Here is a 22,360-nt window from a genome sequence, read left to right on the forward strand (position 1 = left end):
CTTTTATCTGGTTGGCAGTGTTTTTCCCAGAAAGCGAGGGGAATGCAGCCTTTCCTGCTCCTTGGGTTCTTACCTTTCAGGATATTGTGTGCCGTCTGTACACACCGTAGGGATGGGGAGCTGTAGATGTAGTCTACAATGGTATTAGTTTCTAGCAAGGCTTCACCTGCAAGCAAGTTTCAACACTTGTGAATAAAACCAGACCAGGGTATCTGCCAGCCAGCAAGGAGCTAAAGCAGCTTCCCAGCTGCACCACTTGTGTTTTGGGAAATAGGTGTACCCATCGTATTTTATTTCAGTGGTGCATTGAGCACTGTGATATGCACAGCTGTGAAACTGGGATACATTTTTCTGTGTGTGTGTTGTTCCACGTGCACCCAGGTACTTAACCAGTATGCAAAGAAATAACAGCAGCTTTCGCGCAGTTTCTGCTTCTCTCAGATTTAGCCAAAAAGCAAACAGCGTGCTGAGAAAAATTGTAGAGAGCTTGAATTTGATTTCATTTCATTTATGAGCCATAAATCAGAATGATTCAACTGAACTCAAACCCAACTTAATTCAATTGGCTCGATTCTTTGCTAGTATAAATTACCATTTCATTACACAGGTGGAAGATCACTGAAAATGAGATAAGAATCAACTCCACTATTAGGGTTATTAATATTCTTGCAATGCCTAAGGGAACCAAATGAGAACAGGAATCTGCTCAGCATTGCACAGACTTGTAGTAAGAGTTATATTTTTATTATATTTGAAGAGGCAGGACAAAGAAGTGGGAGCAAGAAAGGGTTATTAACCTTGACTTCATATGTTTAATGCTGGCTGTAACCATGTCAAACCGATCCATAAATCTCTTGAGAGGAGTGGGGTAATTTAGAAGGAGCGGCACATCTAACAGCCCTCCGTCACGGGGTAGCTGCTCGTTTGCTTTAGTCGTCAGAGGAATTACAGCTCCAGCAATCGTCAAGGTCGAGCCCGTGCCGCTGCAGCGGGGCGCTGCAGATGGCTGGCACGCCGCAGCCGCGCTGGCAGGTTGATGGCGTCTGGGTCACATATGCAGTTGTGTACTCGGACCCATTTAATGATACCAGCAAAGTGTGCTGTGATTGCTCCCAGATTCGCCTTCTGCTACGCGCATATTGCGAACCCCGATGCCATGTGGCCGGGAGTCTGAGCATCCTGCCGTTGTACAGTGATTTATTTTTGTTTAAAAAGCAAGTATAATTTTAGCTGCCCTAGTTTGAATGTGACCAGCGTGAAGGACTCTAAAGGATTTGAATTTGAGAAAATGCTAAGTACTGCCCTCTGAAGCTCATGTCTTTAAGGGGCTGGGCTCCCCTAATCACAGACCTCGATATGTGCTCTTTGACTACCAGCCAAACAATTTTCTGTCTATACACAAACAGGTTCAGAAGTCAGGGACAAGGATGGGGGGAAAACACTGGAAATAATTTGGACTGTGTTTTTGCCATATAAGCATAAAACCAGCCAGGCTGGTAGAAGTACATTGGTGCAGCAAACTGCAGGTCAAAATTTAAGATTGTCTAAGTCAAGGGAGAAGCGTATTTTGCACGAGGTGACCGTCACGCTGCTGCGTTTCTCGCCAACATTGCTAATAACAGCATCTTCCAGCACGGCGTGTTCACAGGACGGTAGTGAACGCTTTGCAACTGCGCTGCTGATGGCTCTGATTTCTTACCACGTCCTAGATGTTGGGCTTTGTCTTTTCTTCAGCTGCAGCAGCTGAAGGAGACAAGGTTTCCTTTGGAAGAGGGGGCTTGCTGGGGAAGGTGAAGGGACTTTGCCAAGGTGCTTGAAACGCCTAAATCCCGTTAGTTCAGGGCACCCGGTGCAATTTGTTCTGCCTTGCACTTTCTCTTTCTCTGGCTGGGTGTGTGGGAGGAAGATAGCAAAGCTTCCTGGGCAAGCTCTTGTCTGCTGAGGACAACTTACCCACCAGCCTGGCCTGCGTGCAGCCCAGCACGGTGATTGGCGCGTCTTTTTCATAATCCCTGAAACCGCCGCTCCTCTGAGGTAAGCTGTGAGGCATATTCAGGTTACTACGCATATACCTGCCTGCGAGGGAAAGGTTAGAGGCAGTTGCTGGAATTATTTGCCCAGAGAGCATCACGCCTGTTTCTACCCTCTTTCACCACAACATCCACGCCTTGCTGGTGCCACCTAGACCTGGCCCTCGAGCAGTTTTTCCTGTGTAAAACTATCAGGAATCTGACAAAATTAAGTATCAGTTCAAAATCAGCAGAGGATGTTGCTAGTGTTTTTAAAGTGATCTTTAGGACAGATTCAGTGCCCCAAGGGAAAGTAAATTTTCATCCCACAACAAATGAAACCTCAAATGTTGCACTTTTACAGGAGGCTAAAATGTCAGAGCTCTTCAAATGTAATTTAGACAGAAGGTAGTTGTAATATCCTTTTTTTCTAATTATTTTCACTACATTTTTTGCACATAAAGAAGACTTTTGATAAGTTTCCAATCAGCTCTAACACTAACAGAGCCTGAAGTTATAGTCTGTTCATTACAGTCTGAAACTCAAGCATATTTCTGGGTTGCAAACTCCAATTTATGCCCCCAAAGGCACTCTGAACTGTACCTGCAGTGGTGTTATTTTCATTTAGGACTGAGAACCAGCCAACCTGTGCAAAAGGTTTTCCTGGTGGTAGTAGATATTTGCACTGGGCACTGACTACTGACATCACGACTTCATTTCCAAATGAAAATGCTTTTCAGCGGCGTTACTTGAATGTAATCTTTCCTGCAGTAGTTTCCCAAACATTAGCAAACGTAGTGTTTACTCCCTGGCTTGTGGTTCTGCAGCCCCTGGGGTGTTCTCTGCCACTTGTAACTGCTCGCAGCAATGTTTGGTGTCAGGAACCCACAGCTTCCATCTAAGCTTTGCCCCAGGCAGTTGCCACTTTCCCTCCTTCATCAAAACCTAGAGCCTGAGAGACCCATGGGAACCAACTCACCTTTGGCATCAAAACACTGTGACAACCAGTACTTCCCAAAAACAACATCCATCCTTTCCCCGTGTCTGCAGACAAACAGGCAGCGTTTCTGAGGCCCTGGCTGGCTGGTTATTCTCAGGGGCTGGAATTAAAATTACAGGATGTTTGACCTTCAAGAAAATGCAAGGGTTTTTCTGAGATCTGATTTACAAACGGGAGTCAGGACCAGGCACTTCTTGCTTTACCCTAGCACAAATGCGGGGACAGGAAACTCTTCTGAAGTTGGTACATTTGTGGTGGTATAAAACTGCTGAAGTGAGCAGAGGATGGGGCCCTGCCGCCCCATGCTAAGAGCAGCTTTGGGGACAGCGATGTCTTCTGTGCCTGTGGTTAATCGTGTCATTCACAGGCTTGTAGAGAACTTTAACTTGTAACTTCTGATGCAGGCAGTGAAAGGACACCAGAGGATAAATTGTCGGGGAAAACCCAGTTGCTGGAAACTTGCGGCTAAAACTGTGTGTGACTTATACGCGTCTGTGGGTCCCTACCTGCACGTTCTGGCAGATGATAGTGAGTGGCCCTGCATCCCCAGGTCCTTGGTCTTCCTGCTGTCTTCGTTCCAGAGCTCCGTCAGTGAAGGCTTGAAGGGAAGGGGAAGATGTAGTATTCAGAATTGAGTAGGACCTGCCAAAAATAGAAAGATGTTGGCTTTGGGAATGCTTTGGACTTTGTGCACTCAGACTGTAGTAAGGACATTTCTGTAGTCTTCAGGAATGATGATAATTACTGTTGTCATGTTATTACATTATTATTGTATTTTAGTGCTGCCTAGAGAGCACCTTGCTAGGTGACGCACACACATGAAGAGACAAATCCCATCTCAACAGGCTTTCTGTTTCCTTAGAAACGGTTTCACAGAACAGCAGTTCCCAAACTTTGGCCTGCAAGGCTCTGTCAGCCCTCAAATATTCTCACAGAAAATGCCAAGACCTTCCCCACAGCCACAGGATGCTCACTAACCTCATCTGGGAACCAGCTGCACGTTACTTACCACGCTCTTGTGGACCAAAGTTTGGAAACTGATGGCTACAGAGAGTTTTTGCTCACCTTTGTGTCAGCTATTGCTTCGGCAGAAAGCTGGAGCACAGCCCTGCCTCTCACGCTGGGCAGGTTTTGGGGTTCCTGCGCACAAAATAGCTTGTGTCCCCAGGCAGGGACAGGGCACGCTCAGTCTGGGTTCTTGTCTCTGCGTTTTTCAGTGCTGTCTATTCCATTTCCCATCTACAGTGGGAATTTATTCTCACCAGTGCTTCCTGTTAAGTGTAGCCAAAGGGATATAATAGATCCCATTCTGCCTCAAGGGGCTTACCTAATGATCGTCCCTCTGAATAGAACTCTTATGCCCAGACATTCAAGGACTTTGACCAAAACCCTGGGGAGTAAACTCTGACAGGCAATTACAGAAGCTGCAGTGACCCTCTGCTGATTTGGTTATATTGTATGGGTTACGTTTGCTTAGTCATTAAAAAAAAAAGTCAGTTAATGTAGATGGTCATTTACTTTGACAGAAATAGTTGCCTTTGTTTGCACTTTTCAGTGCCTTAAATATGTCAGAAGTTGCTTCCTGACTACCACCTAGTTAGGATAAAATCTCAAGAGGGGTTTCATAGCTGTTAAAATAACACCAAGTGTCTCTACCAATGGAACAAAAATAGGTCATCTGCATTTCTGTAAAGAACCGATCTTCCGCAAGATCATAAAATTTGCACTATTTTAAAGAAGAAAAAAATACCACACTGTTGGTCCTGATGTTGGTCCCTTATCTGGTGGAGGTAGGGTGCAAGGGTGAGACCGAGCTACTGGCTTATTCGGTCGGGTGAAGATGCCATGCAGAGAAGCGCTGGCAGGCAAGGGGAGTAGGAGGTGGGAACCGGCCGTGCTGGGGACAGCCCTGCTGGTCCCCATCCAACAGTGTGCAGCAGCAGCCACTGTGGGCACAGCCCCCTAGCAGCAGATAACCCCTCCAGCTGCCTGCTCTCACTCTTTCAGACCTGACCCTCTAGCATTACCGATTCTCATAACTGTATTTATTTTATTCAAGGTGAGTTCCCAACAAGGGCTGGGCTTGCTCCAGGGAACTGTTCCTCTCATTGCCCAAATGCAGGCAGAGCATCACAGGTCAGGGCAGCAAATGCCTCTGAGTTAGTCACGGTATGACTCTGAGGTGCAACAGGGGTGGTGGATCTTGAAGAGGAGTTAAAAGTAGGCAGGAGAGCTTTGTGGATAAGCTGAGGGAAATACTACCGGGTGCTGTGGTTAGAAATCCCGTCTAACCCTCCTCCTCAGAATATATGCATGTGATATATTGCAGGCAGAAGTACACTCAGACCACACGTCCATCTGGCAGGATAAGGCCAACTCGGATCCAAGAGCTGCCCGAGTGCATTAGCGTGTGCCAAGCCCGGGGCAACCAAGCCCCGAGCAGGGAGCACGAACAGACATTTATCACTGTATTAAGTGGTCAGCTTGGAGTGCGGGCGCAGCTAGCACAGATACATCCTCGCTGACCCGAAAACTTGAATTATCTCAATATGAGACAAATCTGAATTTGTTAGCTAGGCTCCATCTCTGTTGCTCTACAAAGTGGCTATTGAGCCCGAGCTCTCTGTCTTTGCTTCTGTGTTGCAGTTTCCAACCCCTCGTCCTATCTCAGCCCTTTGCTGCTTTGCCCATATGACAGCAGTCTTTTAAGGATGCTAGCCTGGAGAAGGCTAAGGATTTGTTTGGTTACCCCTCTTTCCTTTACCCCCAGGAACTGCTGCACCATTTCTGAGACTTTCTTTCTCTCTTAAGCCCTTATTAAAAGGCCACGGATGCTGTACAATCTATTTATAAATGCTAGGATTTGCTGTGAATGATGATGAGGCAAAGGCATACTATCTTGCTGTGTCTGGAGGAGAGCCACCAGCCTGACTTCAGTGGTATCTCCTTGATGTTGCTCGAAAACAGAAACCGCTGAAGCTATTTCAGCTTAGTCATCTTCTAAGCATAGGTCATTGTTCGGAAGCTTTTCCCAAAGGCTTGTGGTTCTGCTGCTTGGCAAACAGAGACTGAAGGCAGACAACAACATCTACTGTCTTCTGAATGATGCCTTGCCTTCACTGCTCTGCCAGTGATACTGCTGTGTCCCTGGAGGCAATGTCCTCCCCGTCAGGAAAGGCCCCTTGAAGAATGGAGGTGCTGGAGCAGAGGATGGAGAAAGGGTCTCTGTCATGGCACAACAGTGCTAGTCCTCAGCTCTGTGTAGGAAAAGGCTCCTCTGCTGCATCACTCATCGTTCTCTAGAGGAGAAGAATCCCCAGGGAAAATGAACCAGCCATTGTTGCAGAACGGAAGGAAGACAGAGTGGAAAAAACCCTACCGAGGCCCAAATATAGCCTGAAAATTAGGGCTGTTTTTCATCCCCCTGCTACTTGTGCCAAGTCTGATTTCTCAGGCTTATTAAAGGGGCAAGGAATAGCTTTGGCATCTTATGGGGAGCTTAAATAGGCTGCTGGGTAATATCTACAGCGCTGCCATCCATTTTGGGGCAGAGGAGGTGACTATTTCTGGCTTTGCTGGTAATGCAAAAGCGGTGCGGGGAACCATCACAAGTTTTAGCTTTTGGGTGGTGCTGGCTCCACGATAGAAAGACAGCACACTTACTTCTGCCGTATGCCTTTCCATGCATACGTGGAGAGCCCCGTGGTCTTGAACGCTTGGTTTTTGTGGCTTCTGTGGGGCAAATAAATTCTTGTACCTTCGCTGGGCTTCCCACTTCCTCTGGGCTGTGTGTGCTGAGCGTGGAGAGTTTCTTCTTTTGACTTGGTAGCCCACTTATTTCCAGGCATGAAAGGCAACTTAGAAAATACCCTGCAAGCCATTTGTGGGGAGCTTTTAAGGTAGATACACATGTGTATCTTTAATACTGGATCTGTAGTTTGGATTCATTCCAAGTAGTTTCAACTCATCAGTAGCTTCTGCTCCTACCAGAAGAGGATTTCCACACAGGGGGAAAAAGCATTTTGTTTTTAACATAACTATGGCCAGGTCCTCTCCTAGGCGCAGCCAGAGCAGATTTCCTGACATTGATACAAATGCAGCTGGCTCCTCCCCAAAGGACAGTCTAGTACTTCTTCCAGAAAGGCTATTTTTCACTCCTGTACCCTTACTGAGGGGATGGCAAGAATGGGTTACACAGACTTAGGACCTGGGTTGTGTTGTGTGAGAAGCTGAAGCAATTTGTCTTCAATTATTTTCCAATCTATAACACTGACCAGAGACCGACTGTTTCTCCTCACTGTCCCCAGCAGGTCTGCTCCTTGGCATGAGAAGAAATCATGCAGGGATGTGCCACAGACAGCAAAGAAATGTAGTTTAGATGTACAGAAAATCCTTGGGGTTTGCAGAATGGAAGCAATGCCATTCCTATTTTTAGTAGACAGGGAAAGGATTCGGACCCGGAGTCTCTCAAGACACAACCTGGTTTCATGGGCAGTAACTGCCCCAAAGGCAAAGCCTGTTCTCCCCTACTAAAGATCATCAGGCTTGTCTTCTCAGGGTGGCAGCCTGTTGGTACAGACCTTGCTGTAGGGTAGGGACATCTTTTTGTCTTATGCTTGTACAGTGATAGCCAGGAAGGTCTGTGCGCTGGGCAGAGCTCTTGAGGCACTATTTGGATATTGGCCATAAACCCCCTGTCCTGCAAAGGCCACAGTTCAGCTCATGCCCCACTTGAGCAGTGCAACAGGAAAACCTTTTTCAGGTGAAATGTCCAGGAACTAGCAATCTAATTTTGATGTATTAAAGATTCAATCAAATATCCCAGAATAGCGTTTTGCCTGTCATGTCTCTTGCGTGGTATAGCCAGGGTGCTGCAGCCCAGAGTGAGCTGTATTTTCGTGACGATCTCAAGAATGTGTGATTTTCACTTGAAGAATGCAGTCTCTTGTGACGAGGCGGAAAAGCTCCATGGCTGTTCTCTCTCTCTTCCTCTGCAGGGATGAAACGGGACGTGGCTGTGTCCACAGAGGCAGCGCAAACCAGCCCCCAGGGTCATCACTCACCAGCAGCAACCTCGGTCCCAACACCGTGAGCTGGGTCCCACCGCCTGCACCACGGCAGTTCTGCAGTCCCGGTGAGTACTGCCATGCTTACTTTCATGTCTACGCAATGAAGGTATCTGTGCGCCGTTCTTCTCTTACCACAGTGATCCTCCCATGAATACCGTGGCCTAGACGGCAGTGGGGCTTAGGTTGTCCTTAGCTCGCTATATTGTTTTGACCAAATGACGTTCTGTAACCTAATATTCCCTGTGGGAAGCTGTTGTGTAAAATGAGACACTTTCCGGGTCTGTAATAATGTTTTTGATAAATGTTCCGGATTGTGTGCTCCAGTTTGTGATTTACAGTCTTTAGTGGTAATCAGGGAAGGGGCATTTCCTTTCTTTGCTTGTCTGGAGGCGGAAGTGCTGGAGCTACAAAACATTTGGCTTTCCTTTTAGTTGCTGCTCCAGTAGTAATTCTTTCCCATGCTAGTCCCTAGGCCTCAAAACCCTTCCAGGCACTGTAAGAAATAAAAGCAGAATTCACTGGAGCAGGCTGCTGCAGTGTATGTGGACCTGGGACCATTTTGGCTGGCAAATTTTAGGGGAAGAAAGGATGGTCTTGCTGGATTGGAGATTGGAGGGTCTGGATTAAGTCCCATCTTCATACAAACTTTCTGATTGACTTTGCCCATGCATCTTGATTTTCATTTCTTTAAGCCCTGGTTACTGCAGGTCTTCTCTTTCCTCATAATGAAGGGTGAGTTGAACTTTGATGGTGACAGACTCATTACAGATAGGCTTGTTCTCTTTGGCAAACATCTGGATAAAAGCCCTTTATTACTGGTGTCCATTTCTCAGAGGGCAGGCAAGAAAAGAATAGATGGTTGTGACGAGGGGGGTAAATGAGCAATCTCTTGCTCTGCTTGTCCCTGCCTGATGGAATTCTGGGCTGGGGAGGGCTCGGGGCTAAGCCAGGACTGGTTTACAGAAGGGCAGTGGTCGTGGCAGTCACATCTGGAAGGCAGCCTGCAAGCCATGATTGCCCTGTGCCTGCTCTCCGTCTGTCATTCACCACGTTGCATGTGTTAAGCCTGAAAAGCCACAGGCAAAGAAAAAGACTGCTTGCCCTTTTTGTTCCCTGTGTTTTGCTTGATTTGAGGAGTTGTTGGATCAGTTTCTATTAAGTGTCAAGGTAGGCCGGTTCCTCTGGCTGCCCTGTGCTGACATGGGTACCGAATGCTTTCCCGTTCTGCTCAGAGACCCTCCACCCAGGTCAGGTCTGCCCACTGAAATGTGAAATATGAATTGTGTGTGTTTTGCTCTCTATCTCCATCCCTTCCCTTTGTAACTAACCTGCTTGCTGGTGTGACCCTGATCAAACTTCTGTACCTGCAGGGTGCTTAGCAAGGGGGCAGCAGGCAGGAACGTGCTTCTGCCCTCTCCTTGGCCTCTTGTGCTCTTACACACAAACCACTCCCTATGCTCCAGATTTGTCAGAAGTGTTTGGGTGCTTAGAGATGCAGCCAGCCTTGCAGGAGTGCCCAGACCCACCCCTCAAACACTCGGTTTTTATTGCTGTTAACTAATTCCCATCAAAATCAAGAGGTGTATGGTATAACCTTACTCAAAACGTAAGGTCTGCATTCTCACTGAAGCCAACAGCAGGCAGGCAACTAGCCGCTTCTGAAAATCTTGCTAAGTATCTTAAGAAACATTCCCGATCCCAAGTCCTTTTCCCCAGAGAATTATACACAGCAGATCTCGCTTCCCAAATTAATGTTCAAATTTAAGCCTTCCTTATCCTAGTCCCACCACAGAGGTGTCTACACAGCAGTGGCTCTACAGCGGCCATCTGCTCCGGCTCCATTAACCAGCAGCAGCCATCCTATGAGTAATAGCTGCTGTAACATCTTAGCTAAATAAATCACAACGTCCTCTAATCCCATGCCCAGGGATAGCATCTGCTCTTCCTTCGCTTATGAGACGGGGCTTTGCGTGCCAATACGTTTCCCCCAAGCGACCTTCTCAGCAGCCCTGGGAGATTCTTCACTTACCCAGGTGAAATCCCAGCTGCTGAGCCCCCTTTTTGCAGCGACAGAAGCTGGACTGAGCAGCTTTACCTACCCATGAAACACCCAGGTCCCACATTCATCCGCCTTCGTGATGTAGTTTTCAGGCAGTAGCCCAGAACAGCCAGTTGCAAGGGAAATGCCATAAATCCAGCCCTCACTTGTACTGGTTTGTTCCACAGGGGACATGAAAATAAAATCCCCTGGGACCAGCTCCAGTTCATCATCATTCTGGGGGGTGTAAGGATAGATCACTTGCAGAGTCTGGGGGAGAAACAGAAGCACAAATGAATGAAAGGATTGTTAATGGGAGGGCACCTTTAGCCAAGCGGGGGCAGGAGCAATCCCATACTGGACCTTTAACCTTAGCAAGGTGTGAACAGCTCTCCTTGTAATGCATCACTTTGTGCTTTATCCAGGAAAGCTTTACCTTCAGGGAATTCCTGCCACTTCCCACTCTTTGCTGTTGGAAAGCTTTTCTTGGTATTTACTCCTTTTTTCCTCTTTGATTCCAGCCCTGTCTTTGATAACCGGGACCGTGTGCTTAAATCCAAGCTCCGTGTTAAAAATGGAACCCAGTTCTTATTGGGACCTGGACTTTACACAGCTCTAGCGGTCAGCAACCATTTTTGGTTTACCTACTCATGCTTGATCTGGAAGAGCAGTTCTTGTTGCTGTTGCTTTTGGCAACGAGGCAGAGACACTGTTGGGAGGCTAACAGGTTTGAATCTGTGACTCCCTGCTCTCAAAACTGCTCATGAGAACGCACAGGAAAAAACACAGGTGGTGAGAAATACTGGGATGTGGCCACGCTGTTTTCTTTGTATTTCATACCATGAACAAGATTAAGTTAAAAGGCGGGGGAAAGATCAGTGAGTAAAATTCTGTAATCTTCTCTTCACTGGAGCATGAAGAATCCACACGTATTAAATGTCTATCAGTGACTTTCCTTGGAAAAGGCTACAGCAGTTCCCCATTTAAAGGAGAACAAACCTGTTATTGTCCCTGGGCAAGCCTTACTTCTGCAGTGGCATCACACAAAGAAAAGCCATAATCTGCTGAGCAGCTCTGATCTCCTGATGGTGTCAGGCCATTTGCTCACTAATCCTCCTAGACTACGTGTGCTATCTTCAAAGGAAGATGGAAACTAGTCACTGCCACCTGATACCACAAGGCCAAAACTTTCACACATGGCTGCCCGAAGTTAGATATGCAAAGATGTGAGCTGGTTTTCAGCAGCAGCTCCCTTTGCAATCAGTGATAACGTTGACTACTTGTGGCTTCTAAAGGACAAGATGACTCTTTGGATCGGAGAGGAGGCTGTCACGCATGGGAAGCATGGCCTGGGCTGGGTCAGAGTGCTGCGCACGAGAGAATTCAGCTCTCCAGAAGCTCTGGCATCTGTTTACTCTGTGGTGTATGGTGTGCTGGACTAAAATAACTTTTTTCCACTCTGACACAGGTTTTGTGTGTTTGATTCGGGACAATGCACTTTGGTGAGGTTAATCGCCCCAACCTCAAGAATCCAGTTAGCTGCCTAAGCCTCAGCAGGCACCCTCTGGAGGTTCCCTCCTCCAGAAGCTGATTCATCTCATCCTGAGATAGACATCTTGAGTCTATCCGAGAATCTATCTAACTGAGATAGCCGCAGACTGGCTCAGACTTAAGAGGTCTAACTTGGGGCTATTTACAGGGGGGTGAGACGAATCTCAGGCGTTGTTCCACTAAGCCCAGGATCCCGATCTACAAATTTGAAATAGTACATTTTTTTTCTGCATATTGTGTTGGAAAACAACATTATTAAGAAAACGATGTTAAGACACTTAGATACTGCAGTTATAGAATCTGTATGAGTAATTGAAGTATGTAGGCCATGAGGGTAAACGTTTCTTACGTGATGAAACTAAATACTGTGATTAAGAAGAGTGTCAAGTCTGCACAGAAGAAATGGATAGTGGCCGGGTTAAGAGTTGGTTCTTGAGAAATCAGACCAGCTTCCGTTGAGCTAACAGGAGTGTCATTGTTAGAATTAATTAATCCAGCAGGGCATGGTTCCCACAAGAAGCAAGAAATGAGGTGGGTTAAATAGCGAGTCTAGACAGTATGAGCAAAAAAGGAAAAAAAAAAAAAAAAAAAGCAAGACGGTCTGTTTGTTAAGATGACTGGTGGGATGTGGGAGATCTATGTTCTGGGTGACCTTGCGGGACCTGAGGCAAATTCCTTAATGTCTGCATAGTCTGTGCCATGTATCCATGCAGCTCTCGGCAGCGGACGTGGGAGCCCTCATTCACTGGCAGCTTGTGAGCACTCTCGAGCTGCAACTGCAGCTAAACCAGCCTGCCGCTCTGCTAGGGTCCTTTTTTTGGTTTTTTTTAATTTTTGGACTGAAACGAGCTCCAAAAATTTACCTCGTGATTAACAAAGCGTATGTCTCGGGAGAATATCGCGGCGACCCAGTCACAGCCCAGCTTGACATCGATGTTCTGCGCTAACTTCTCCAGGGTGGGCAGGTGGCTGGTCTGGAAGTGATAGGCCAGCGTCACGTGGAGCTGCTTCTTGTGGGGCTCCACGTGAACATCTGCAATGAGAAGATGTCAGTTAGCAACGAGTGACTGTCGAGATTAGCAGCTTTTCGAAGGTGTAAGAGCGTCTATCGCCTCAGAACAGGAGCTGGGAGCTGAACTTTTAAAGATAGCTCAAGTGGAACAAATTGTAGGGCAGTTTCTGAAAAGGCCTTGGGGAAGTCAAACGTTAGTTCCCTACGTATGCTGCGCCTTGGATCAAATTATTAGAGATTTGTGGTCTGCTTCAGTCTGGAGTGACACCAGGGTGGTAGACAAGGCACCCTTACGAAACTGCCAAAATTCATTTGCATTCAGAAAAGAATGGGTTTCTGGGTGGTGCGATAAGAGTTGTAATTGTGAACCCAGTGGGACTTCTGCCAAAAAAGACGCTTTTCCAGGGGCATCCTTTCTTTCATCAGCGGATGAGGATCTCTCCAAAATAAGCAAGTTAAAAAATCGTAATTTTTACTCTCCCTCCTCTGTTCTGTCTCCTACACTAGCAATTACAAATCCATGGAGTTTACAGGTTCACGCGAGTGCATTAAATCTTTTCCCTGGACACTTTTAGTTCGACTACCAGTTTCCCCAGTGAGGGTGAGGTATTCCAAAATTGTGGAAACAGACATTGATAAGATAATGATTCAAAATGATCCTGCAGAAAAAGAACCTTTATTAGGAAAAGATTCCAGGAAGCAGAAAGGTGAAAGTATGTGAAATATTGGCACTTTTCCCGTAGATGTGGAAATCATAGGATACATTGTTTGCATGTAATTTATTCTTGCTTATTCAACCAAAAATTGCAATTAAATTTGAAAGATTATTCAGTCAAAATTGCAGCTATTCAGGGACTCGGCTCCAAGTGCCAGCCAGAGGTAGCTTTGCAAGCTCATCCATCTTTTTTTTTTTTTTTTTGATCCGCAACAAAAAATATGCTCTGGATCTCTGAAAAAGCCCCGGAGACTTTAATGTGATAACCTGACCAAGCTGTGGACTGCAATGCAGCAATCGGCTTCCCCTAAGAAAGAACCAATTTGTCTGAATTGGAGCAGTCGCAGGGGTAGAAGCTTGCTGGGAGCCATTGATGCTTCCTTCTTCTCGCTCCGTGTTTTTTGGGCTAAGAACTGCCCCTTCTGACTGTGTTGGTTTGGAGGGTACGCCTACACTGTGCAGGGGAACATTTGTACAATTCTCACGTGGCTGCAGCAGTCCTTGGACCCGCCTAATGTCTCTGTGCTTGTTGCTGCCTTCCAAAATGTGCATTTGTATAGATAACAGCCATTTCCTCCTTCTTCTAAAGGGAAGAAAAGTTCTAGGTCACCGTCAGGTGAAAGCAATGCATTTCAGGGGTGCAATAAACCTACGACACATCTGTATCTCTTCCTCTGAACCACTTCTAGCTGCACTGCATGGTGTTATGGGGTGCTTGTCTAGCACAGGAATACCCCAGGGACTCAGAAGTTGCTGTACCCTGATGCACTTAGAACTCCAGGATAAGCCTGTGATAATGAAGGACTAAACCAGTTGTGTTGTGACTAGTCCAGGCTGCGTGCTACAGCGATGGAGGGTGGGAGGATTAGTCAGGGAGCTATTATAGCGCTCTGATGCTGTTCTGGCTTCCAAGTTTGGAGGTAATCAGAGGACACCCGGAGAGCCTGGTCAGTAGCAGAGATCGCTGGAGCATGGGATGCTCTGGTTATCGCTCCCCTCCCCATCCCTGATGGGTTCCCCCCTCCAGAAGCAGTAGAGGACCAGGCAATGGAGCCAGCAGTGTCGGTACTGAGATAGGGCTGTTTGAAAAGGTTCCCTCCCAGGTTGCCAGGGTACTTCAGGTCTTTTCAGAGAGCCCTGTTTGCATCTCAGAAATGCAGCAAAAAACCAAACGCAGCCTTTACATGGCTGAGGGAAGTTTTGTGACAGTGGCTTGAGGTAGTGAGTGGCGCAGGAAATGCTCAGCCCTGCAGACAGAGCGTCTATCTGAAAGGTTAAGGAACCACCAAATGTCAACTTCCCTTTCAGGAGATAACACTTGAGACTAAATGTGAGGTGATCTTTCAACTGAAAAAGCACTGAAACTCAAAGCACCTGGTGGGGGGTTCCTCTTGGGCTCTTTGTCTTCAGGCCACTTTTAAAGATCAGATACTGGCTTCATGAGCTTTGTTTCTTCATACCGTCAAAACTTCGGTTTCTGAAAATGCCTGAGCCTTGACCAAGCTGTGAGCTCTTTGTAGCTGCCAGCGCAGTCACTCACCTGCTTTAGAAGCAGCCTCTGCAGCGAAGTCTGCAGCAAACTTCTTGAGCACCTCAGCACTTTCTTCCTTGACAAAAAGCCCAATGAAGTTTGAGGACGTGTAGAGCTCTAAAGGCAGAGGGGCAGGGAATTTGCATTTCCACCGCATCACGGTGGCCTGCAGAGCTTCAGTGAGAGCATCGACCTTGCTGTCCTCGCACTGCCAAAGGAAACGGGACAAACATTTCTCAGGCGGAGAATCATTCCTCACCCCTATGCTTGGCTCTCTAGTGCACTAGGAAAGAAAAGGCTTGGGGGGGGTGGGTGCCAATGGTCTACCTTTACAGTGAGAAAAAGCATAGGGTCATAGAAGGTATGTTTAGAAATCGTCTGCCCCTCCCTTGTCCTCAAAGCAGGACCAGCTATCCCCAAGTAACCTTCCTAACCTCCCCGCTGTCTATTCTCATGTTAACAATCACTTGAGATTATGAGGCTGTGGTCTTCTGTGCTGCTCTTCCCTGAAAACAGCCCGCTTAAAAACCAGTTACCTCCTCCACAAGCCCAGGCATCAGGTGGTTCTGGTAACAACCCCCCCACCCCCCGAATTCCCGAGCACAAACCCTTCTGCAGCGACTGAATGAAGCGTGTAACATCTCCAGCCTGGCCCTGGCACGGGCTGCTCATGAATGCATGCATAAAGGCAACGGAAAGAGGAGCTCTGGTTTACCATAAAGAACTGGCAAAGGGTGATATGCGGGAAAATGTTGTGAGCTTTGTTCTTCCCACAGATCTGCTTTGACTGCTGCCAGAACTCAGACAGCTTCTGAGCCAGGGGGCCGGTGGGGCGCAGGTAGAGGACGTACTCCCGAGGCAGGGTGTCATCGAGGAACGGGTCACCCACATGGGAGAACAGCCTGAGAGGGAGAAAGAAATGTTAGACTGAGAGATAAAGACATATTTTTTGCCCAGCAACATTAGCTTCCCCTGTCCTCACTCCCTTTTGTTCTCCCTTTATGGAAAAAATCAGCTCTGGCAGGTCAGGCAGAGAGGTGCACTGTCTCACTTGCAGCCCATTACCACTACTAAGTAATATAGAAAATTGGTTTTTAGTTTCAGACTGAGGCTCTGAAGATCTAACCTGGGTCACTGCTTCTGCCTTTCTGACTTTCGGTGTACAAAACACAGGGAGGAGAGCACTCGAAATTGCTCAATGTCTTTGAAAAGGCAGCTCTCAGTTTTCTGTTTAGGTGCTAGGGTGGAGAGAGTAGTGGTTCCTTTCTCTCACCTTTTTTTCCTATTACTCGAGATCACAAACTCTCTCAGACAAGGCCTGTTTCTGGATTGCTTATTTAAAGCACTCACATAGCGTCTCACTAATTTTGCTAGTGCTTTTCAGGTAATGCCCCTGTTTAAACATTCCACACTCTAATGGCTAAAATCTTAAACCATTAAATTAACTAATTTCTTTAACTCTTTTTAACATTTATTACTTCATACCAACCAGTCGCATGCTGCTTGAACACTTCTTCCACCTGTCGATGCCAGTGCTTTTTGCCTGCAGAGAGAAAAGAACATTTCAGGGATGCTGGATTATATGGCTATAGCCACATCTACTGCTTGAACCTTGGGACCTTGCTGGGGAAGGGTTGGGTGCAGAAACCTGCAGGACCCGCTTTCCAAACTGATTCCCTCAGCCCTGGGGCTTTCTTTCGGACGTGCCGCCTGTCAAATCGCAAGGTCCTGCAGTCTGTTCGAGGTATGAGATATGGACCTCTGGGTTTTCCCTGCTTGGCCTGATGTTTTTCTGGATAGCGAAGCACCGGCCATTGGCATTTAATGACCTCTTTGTTGGTCATTTGCTCAGCATTGAAAATTAAGAAGTTTGGGTCTGGAAGTGCAGACATTGCAGTAGCACTGAGGACAAGACAAAGTCAACTGCCACCAGGGGGCACAAACCAGAGCTTTTTCAGGTTACAATACCCTGCCAAAATTTGCTAGCTCCCTTCAGTCCTTGCTACCTTGAAAGGGCTCTTTTCCTTATTTCCCTTCAGGATGCCTATAAATCCCTTTTCACTCCAGAAGACCCAAGTCTTCTGTTCAGCACATTTGCCAGTTGCAGAACAACCCAGCACAGTGCTGGTAGATGTGTAATAGTGTTTTCCAAATGCTCGACATCAGCATTGAAATGCAGCTGTGGATCAGCTCAGCTTTGTAACACCAGAGACTGCCAAAATGAGGAATTCAGCCAGAATCCAAATGGCATAAATATTTAGCAAAAATTATGAATGAAGGAGGCAGAAAACATTTAGGGTTGTGGGGCAGAGCTCAGGCCCTCAGTTGGGCGTCAGGAGGCAAATTCCCCATGAATATGTGATTTCAGAGCTTCCTGCTTAAGGGAAGAAGGGCAATATTGGTCTCAAACAGGTGCTACAGGTGTGGTAGGAGGCAAGCAAAAGTGAGGGGGATGCTGGTTTATTCTAATCAGCCAGCACATGCTCGTACAAAATGGTGGGGGTGGAGGAAGGTCTGAAGACCAAGAAGCCTTCAGCGAAGTCGAGAGCAGGGTCTCCAGGCAGCTGTCCCCTGAAGGCAGGGAAGGGGAAGGGATCTTGCAGAAGGGCAGTGCCAGAAAAGGATCTGCATCCTCCAGACCCACCACGCTGCACGGGCAGAGGTCTCCTCCCCGGCGTTAGACAACACGGAACGCGTTCAGGCACCAGTGCAGCTCCCTCCGAAGGTAAAGCCCCGCTGGCTGCCATTCGGTGTGCGAAGTGCGAGCAGGGCTACAGCCCAGGGACTGACAAAGGTGACAGCCAGTTGTATTCTTCTGTTGTTATTTTGGCCAAAGGAGCTGCCTCCCTTTTGCTCTGTGGGTTATACACCGTGTCTCGGAGCTGCCTGCTGTTAGCGACAGAAAATCTGACTGAGGACAGGCAAACTTCTAGTTTACGCTGGTCGGCCTCAAGCCGTTAACCTAATCTTGCTAAATATGGTATGTTACAGCTTGAGAATAGCGCAGAAGGCTCGCTGACATCTCTAAGCTAGAGGGAATGTGTCTGACCAAAGGGATGAGATCCATGTACTATGCGCCCTGTGCTGCCTGCTGTGAGAAGATGCTGCTGGCTGGTCATAGGAAGCGGGTCCAAGTAAAGGAAAAAGATCACGACTCCAGGGTCCAACCTCTAGGATTTAGGGCAGCCGGCACCACCCAGCATTTCTTATTTCTGCCCACTGTGCTGTGTAGGATGTTTACTGCGCTTCTGTTGCCCTTTCTGTCTGCAGTGATGACTTTCGAAAGCACTCTGATAACCATGCAGGAATATGCAATGTTACCCACCAGCTTGCAGCCATGTGTTGTTGACTCAGCTGTGTTTCAGCTCTGCCCTCAGCTTCCCCACCCCTTGAATATACATATTTTTGTTCATTTTGAGACTAAGAGGAAGGCAGAAAGATAATGCTGCAAAAAAGGGCTGTGTTGCAAATGTGTGATTATGAAAATACTTCCCCCTGAAGCATTTTGCTGCCCTTATCTGCCAGCATTCATTTGAGATCAGCAGAGTGCTAGTCCAAGCACCTGCCTGCTGGAAGGATGTGTCTTGCGCTGTCAACATCGTAGTTCGGTCTGTTCTATTTTGCTCACCTTTCCCTAGTCTGGCTCAGATGCACTATGCAAAACAGCCCCTGCTTTGCTTTGAAAAGCAGTTCAGACAAGAGCAAAGAGCAAAAAGCGCTCCCCTTGCACAGGCCGGGAACCTTTCAGGGAGGCTGAGCAGAGTCATGGCCAGCCACCTCAGCTGGTCGGCCATGGATCTTCCCTACCTTGGTTTCATCATCCATTTCTGCTATATTGCCGCCGCTCAGCTCACCTCCCCTCTTGCCTAGGTTGTTTACGCTCTTCAAAACACGACTAAAATTTGACTCTCCTAACCATAGATCTTGCCACTGAAGTGTGTCTGTCTGCATTGCATCCGAGGCAGTGAATTATAAACGCCCTCCCCGTAAAGCTCTGGCTTTGAAATGAGCAGTTTCTCCTGTTGCGAAGTGGGGGCAGACAAGCTGGCTCTCACTCGCTATTTACTCCCTGCAGACCCCGGAGCAGATCTCGGAAGGAGTCGTGCACAATCTAGCAGGACAGACGGTTCTGCCACCCACCCTTGTTGACTTGTTCGCTTAATGAATTGATGTTTCCTTGGAACAAATCGCACAATAGAGCTCTGCTGGAATTGACTGCAGCTCCTTCTCCGCTGCCTTTGTGCTCCTGGGACCCCAAAGGGCGTTAGAAAACATTAGGCTGGGCCCCACATGCTTTTGTTCATGGGTGATTTCAAAAGGTGCCTATCTCTTCCATGGGGACAATAAACTCCCTTTTCAATTTAATTTTCAGTGCAAGGAGGAAATACTGCATAAAGCAAACAAAAGCCAAGGTATATTTTTATCATGGGACCCGAAGCTGAGAGACTCTTTTTGTTTTTCTTGCCTTCTTTTTTTTTTTTAATTTAGTGCTGGGAATGGTGATGATGACTGATAGGCTCTGGTTAGTCACAACCCAGGGCACGCACTGCATCCCTCCCAAATACCCTCCTCTGTAGCCACCAGCCCAAACCTGGAGAGGACCCATCCTCCAGGTGCTCCCACTCCCAGACCCTGTCAAGATCAACTTTTTGAGTACTCAAAACTAGTCACAGCTATGTTTGGCCGCTTACAAAAGTGGCCTGATTTTGACAACTGCTGAGTGCAGTGGGAGCTGGAAGACATATTCCGCTCCTGAGAAAATCAGGTCACTTAATTAGGTGACTAGCTATGGCTTAGGTGCTCAGATTTACTCACACTGGGTGGCAAGTGTTGGCCGTAGTATTGCAGCGAGTGGCAAGAAGTGGTTTTGTGACACGGATGCACCAGAAAAGAAGAAAAGCCAGAAAATAACTTATTTTTCAGAATCTACCAAACCAGCATGGCACAGTAACCACTTCCGGCCATGCAAAAATCACCTCTGGATTCAGATAGGAGGTGAAAAGCTTTGTGCAGCAGTAGTAGTCCCTCGAGCTACCCAATTCCTCCATCTCTTAACTTCTGCTGCCTCCGAGATGAAGTACAGAGGAATCATTTAGCAAGGCACAGCGACACGTAATAGCGATTTTGAAGAGAGAGCAAGGGAGATGCTATGTCCAACTGCAGGTCTGGAGGTGGGGGATTTAGGGAAGGGGAAAGAAGATCCTAATAGCAGGTCTTCCAAAAGTACTTGCAAGTATTTTGGCCACCACAGAGAATTAGGGGTTTTTTAATTCTTCAGCCTCAAAGGCCTCCCTGTGACACTCTTCAATGTCAAGCCACAAGGAAAGCCTTCCTCCACTCAATCGCTGGTTAAACAGTATCAAAATATTGCTAGGAAGCGTCCCAGCTAAAGAGTTGACCCATTAGCCTGAAACATTACAGCAGAACCGGCGTTGCTGCCCTGGGATACATATTAATGTGTAAATGGTGCCCATTTTAACCCCAGCCCACTTAATGGGAGAGCACACAGCTCTGCACGCTACAGAACTTAACTCATTACTGTTGAAGGATTTTTGGCTTCCTGCAATTTCAGGGTTGGAAATAAAGAAGGCAACAGGAGAATGTCAATTTAGCTAGGAAATATATATCAATAAACATAAAGTATAATGGCAAAATCCCATTTACTTCAGAGGAAATGAGTGTAATGGGGAACGATGCATTAACCATAAAGAGAACCTTCAGTCTCAGAAGCACCACAGAGAAATCCTTCCTGCGTAAGTGCTCGGCTTTCTTACGCTAGTCCAGTTTAAAAAAGGAGGGTGTGTATGGCTGGCTGCCAACGGTGCCGTAGCGTGCGGGGTAAGGAACTGCCATGTGGGAAAGCTAGTGCAAGCGGCACAAGAGCAAGGGATGAGGGTGAACTATTTTGAGATAGTTCTGCATTATCTGCACCTGCATTGTGTTTTATCACTGAAAAGGTATGCAAACTTTGGGGTGTCGATGCCCAGAGCAGAGCTCAGCCGGGGTGCAAGGCGCTGTGCTGGGGCGGGGAAGATGAGTGCGTTTGTGCACCGTGGCCGTGCAGGGTCCCCAGCCTCCATCGCAGCCAGGCTGGGCTGCAGGGGCTGAGATGTTCAAGCCCTTGGTGCTGGCCCTTCAGGCATGTGCAGAGCAGAGACCGCTGCAGGCAACCCCCTCTCCTCCTCGCACGCTCAGATACACCACAGCTGAGTCATGCAGCTGGTTTGAACCCCTGGGTCCGGAGAGCCTGTTTGCTCTCCAGAAGCAATGTCTAATTTGTATAAAGTTGGCCCCTCTGGCCGCTGCTTAGGACTGAATTTCCCTGCCTCCATTGGCTCCCTTTGCTGTAATAAGCAGAGACTCAAACCCCGCCGTCGGCAGAGCTGACCTCCGTTTAGAGGAGGAGGCTCGCTGTGCTGCGTGCTGCTGAGCACAGAGGCAGCAGAAAATGCTAGCAGCATCCTCCACCTCAGCTCCACCTACGAGCTGCCTGCCTACGGAGGCACCGAGGGATTTGTGAATGAGCAACGGAAGGATGGAGGCAGCCTGTAAAAGAAAGGGAATGACTAAATCTGCCCTTTCATTATGTGCCTCCAGCCTAGGCAAACTTCTTATCTGTGGAAAAAAAAAAAACCCTCGGAGGGATGAATTCATCATTTCAAGTAGCCCTGAATCTTTGGCCCATAAAATATTTAGCTGAGTAAATAAAGATTTTTTTGGAAACTGCATTAAACATGATGGAAGTACTTGGCTCTCCTTATCGTTAGGTTCAGTTCAAAGGGCTGCCTGACATGACAAGATAGGAATTATGGATCATTAAATTATGATATAAATTATGCCAAATGAGTTTGAAAGAACGCTGTCAAATAGAACATTTTTGTTAGGATTATAAAATAGGCACCTTTAGTTTGGCACGTGTGTGTGTATAAAATGCGTATTTATGTAAACATATATTCAAATAGGTATATGTATCTATTTAAAGCTTGACTTTTTTCAGTCTGTGCTGGTTTATAGTAAAAGAATAGAAAACAAAATGCTGGCTGGGTAGGTACCAAGAATGACAAAAAATAGGTCTTTTCTAGATGTGGCTGCAGTTGCTGTTTGGAGCACGCCCGTCAGAAGCCCAGTAGTTCACTCCCCTTAGCTTACAGGTCGTACTCGGTCATGGTACAGGAGGTCCTGAATTCAAACCCTGCTGTATAGCAATATGGATAGGGAAGCATTATCAATTCTTTGCAAAAGGTAGAATTCCCAGCTTTTTGTGTGTGTGTGTTTACAAATCGCCCATCAAGTGACCTTTACAGATTCCTAAATTTTTGCAGTTTTCATCAATTGTTTGAACCATTAACAGTACAACAGTGGAAACGTCTCTATTTTAGGCTTTCAATAAACAATTCCACGGTTTTGCAAGCAAAATTTCGTTCCATCTAATGAC

At 47.1% G+C, this 22,360-nt stretch overlaps 1 protein-coding gene across 1 annotated transcript in view; it reads right to left on the bottom strand.

The window, feature by feature from the left end:
* The window catches only part of UBASH3B (ubiquitin associated and SH3 domain containing B), a 33,973-nt gene that overhangs the window by 11,049 nt on the left and 564 nt on the right, over positions 1 to 22,360 (bottom strand). Inside the window, exons 2-10 of the mRNA XM_009636103.2 lie at positions 16,415 to 16,468; positions 15,641 to 15,827; positions 14,935 to 15,133; positions 12,531 to 12,700; positions 10,178 to 10,386; positions 3,516 to 3,651; positions 2,989 to 3,109; positions 1,954 to 2,076; positions 74 to 166 (exon numbers count right to left, since the gene is read on the bottom strand). Coding sequence (XP_009634398.1) covers positions 74 to 166; positions 1,954 to 2,076; positions 2,989 to 3,109; positions 3,516 to 3,651; positions 10,178 to 10,386; positions 12,531 to 12,700; positions 14,935 to 15,133; positions 15,641 to 15,827; positions 16,415 to 16,468 — 1,292 coding nt within the window. The remainder of the gene's footprint in view (positions 1 to 73; positions 167 to 1,953; positions 2,077 to 2,988; positions 3,110 to 3,515; positions 3,652 to 10,177; positions 10,387 to 12,530; positions 12,701 to 14,934; positions 15,134 to 15,640; positions 15,828 to 16,414; positions 16,469 to 22,360) is intronic.

The sequence above is a fragment of the Egretta garzetta genome, unplaced genomic scaffold (genome assembly GCF_000687185.1).
Source record: "Egretta garzetta isolate BGI_Z169 unplaced genomic scaffold, ASM68718v1 scaffold773, whole genome shotgun sequence".
Taxonomy (NCBI): Eukaryota; Metazoa; Chordata; class Aves; order Pelecaniformes; family Ardeidae; genus Egretta; species Egretta garzetta.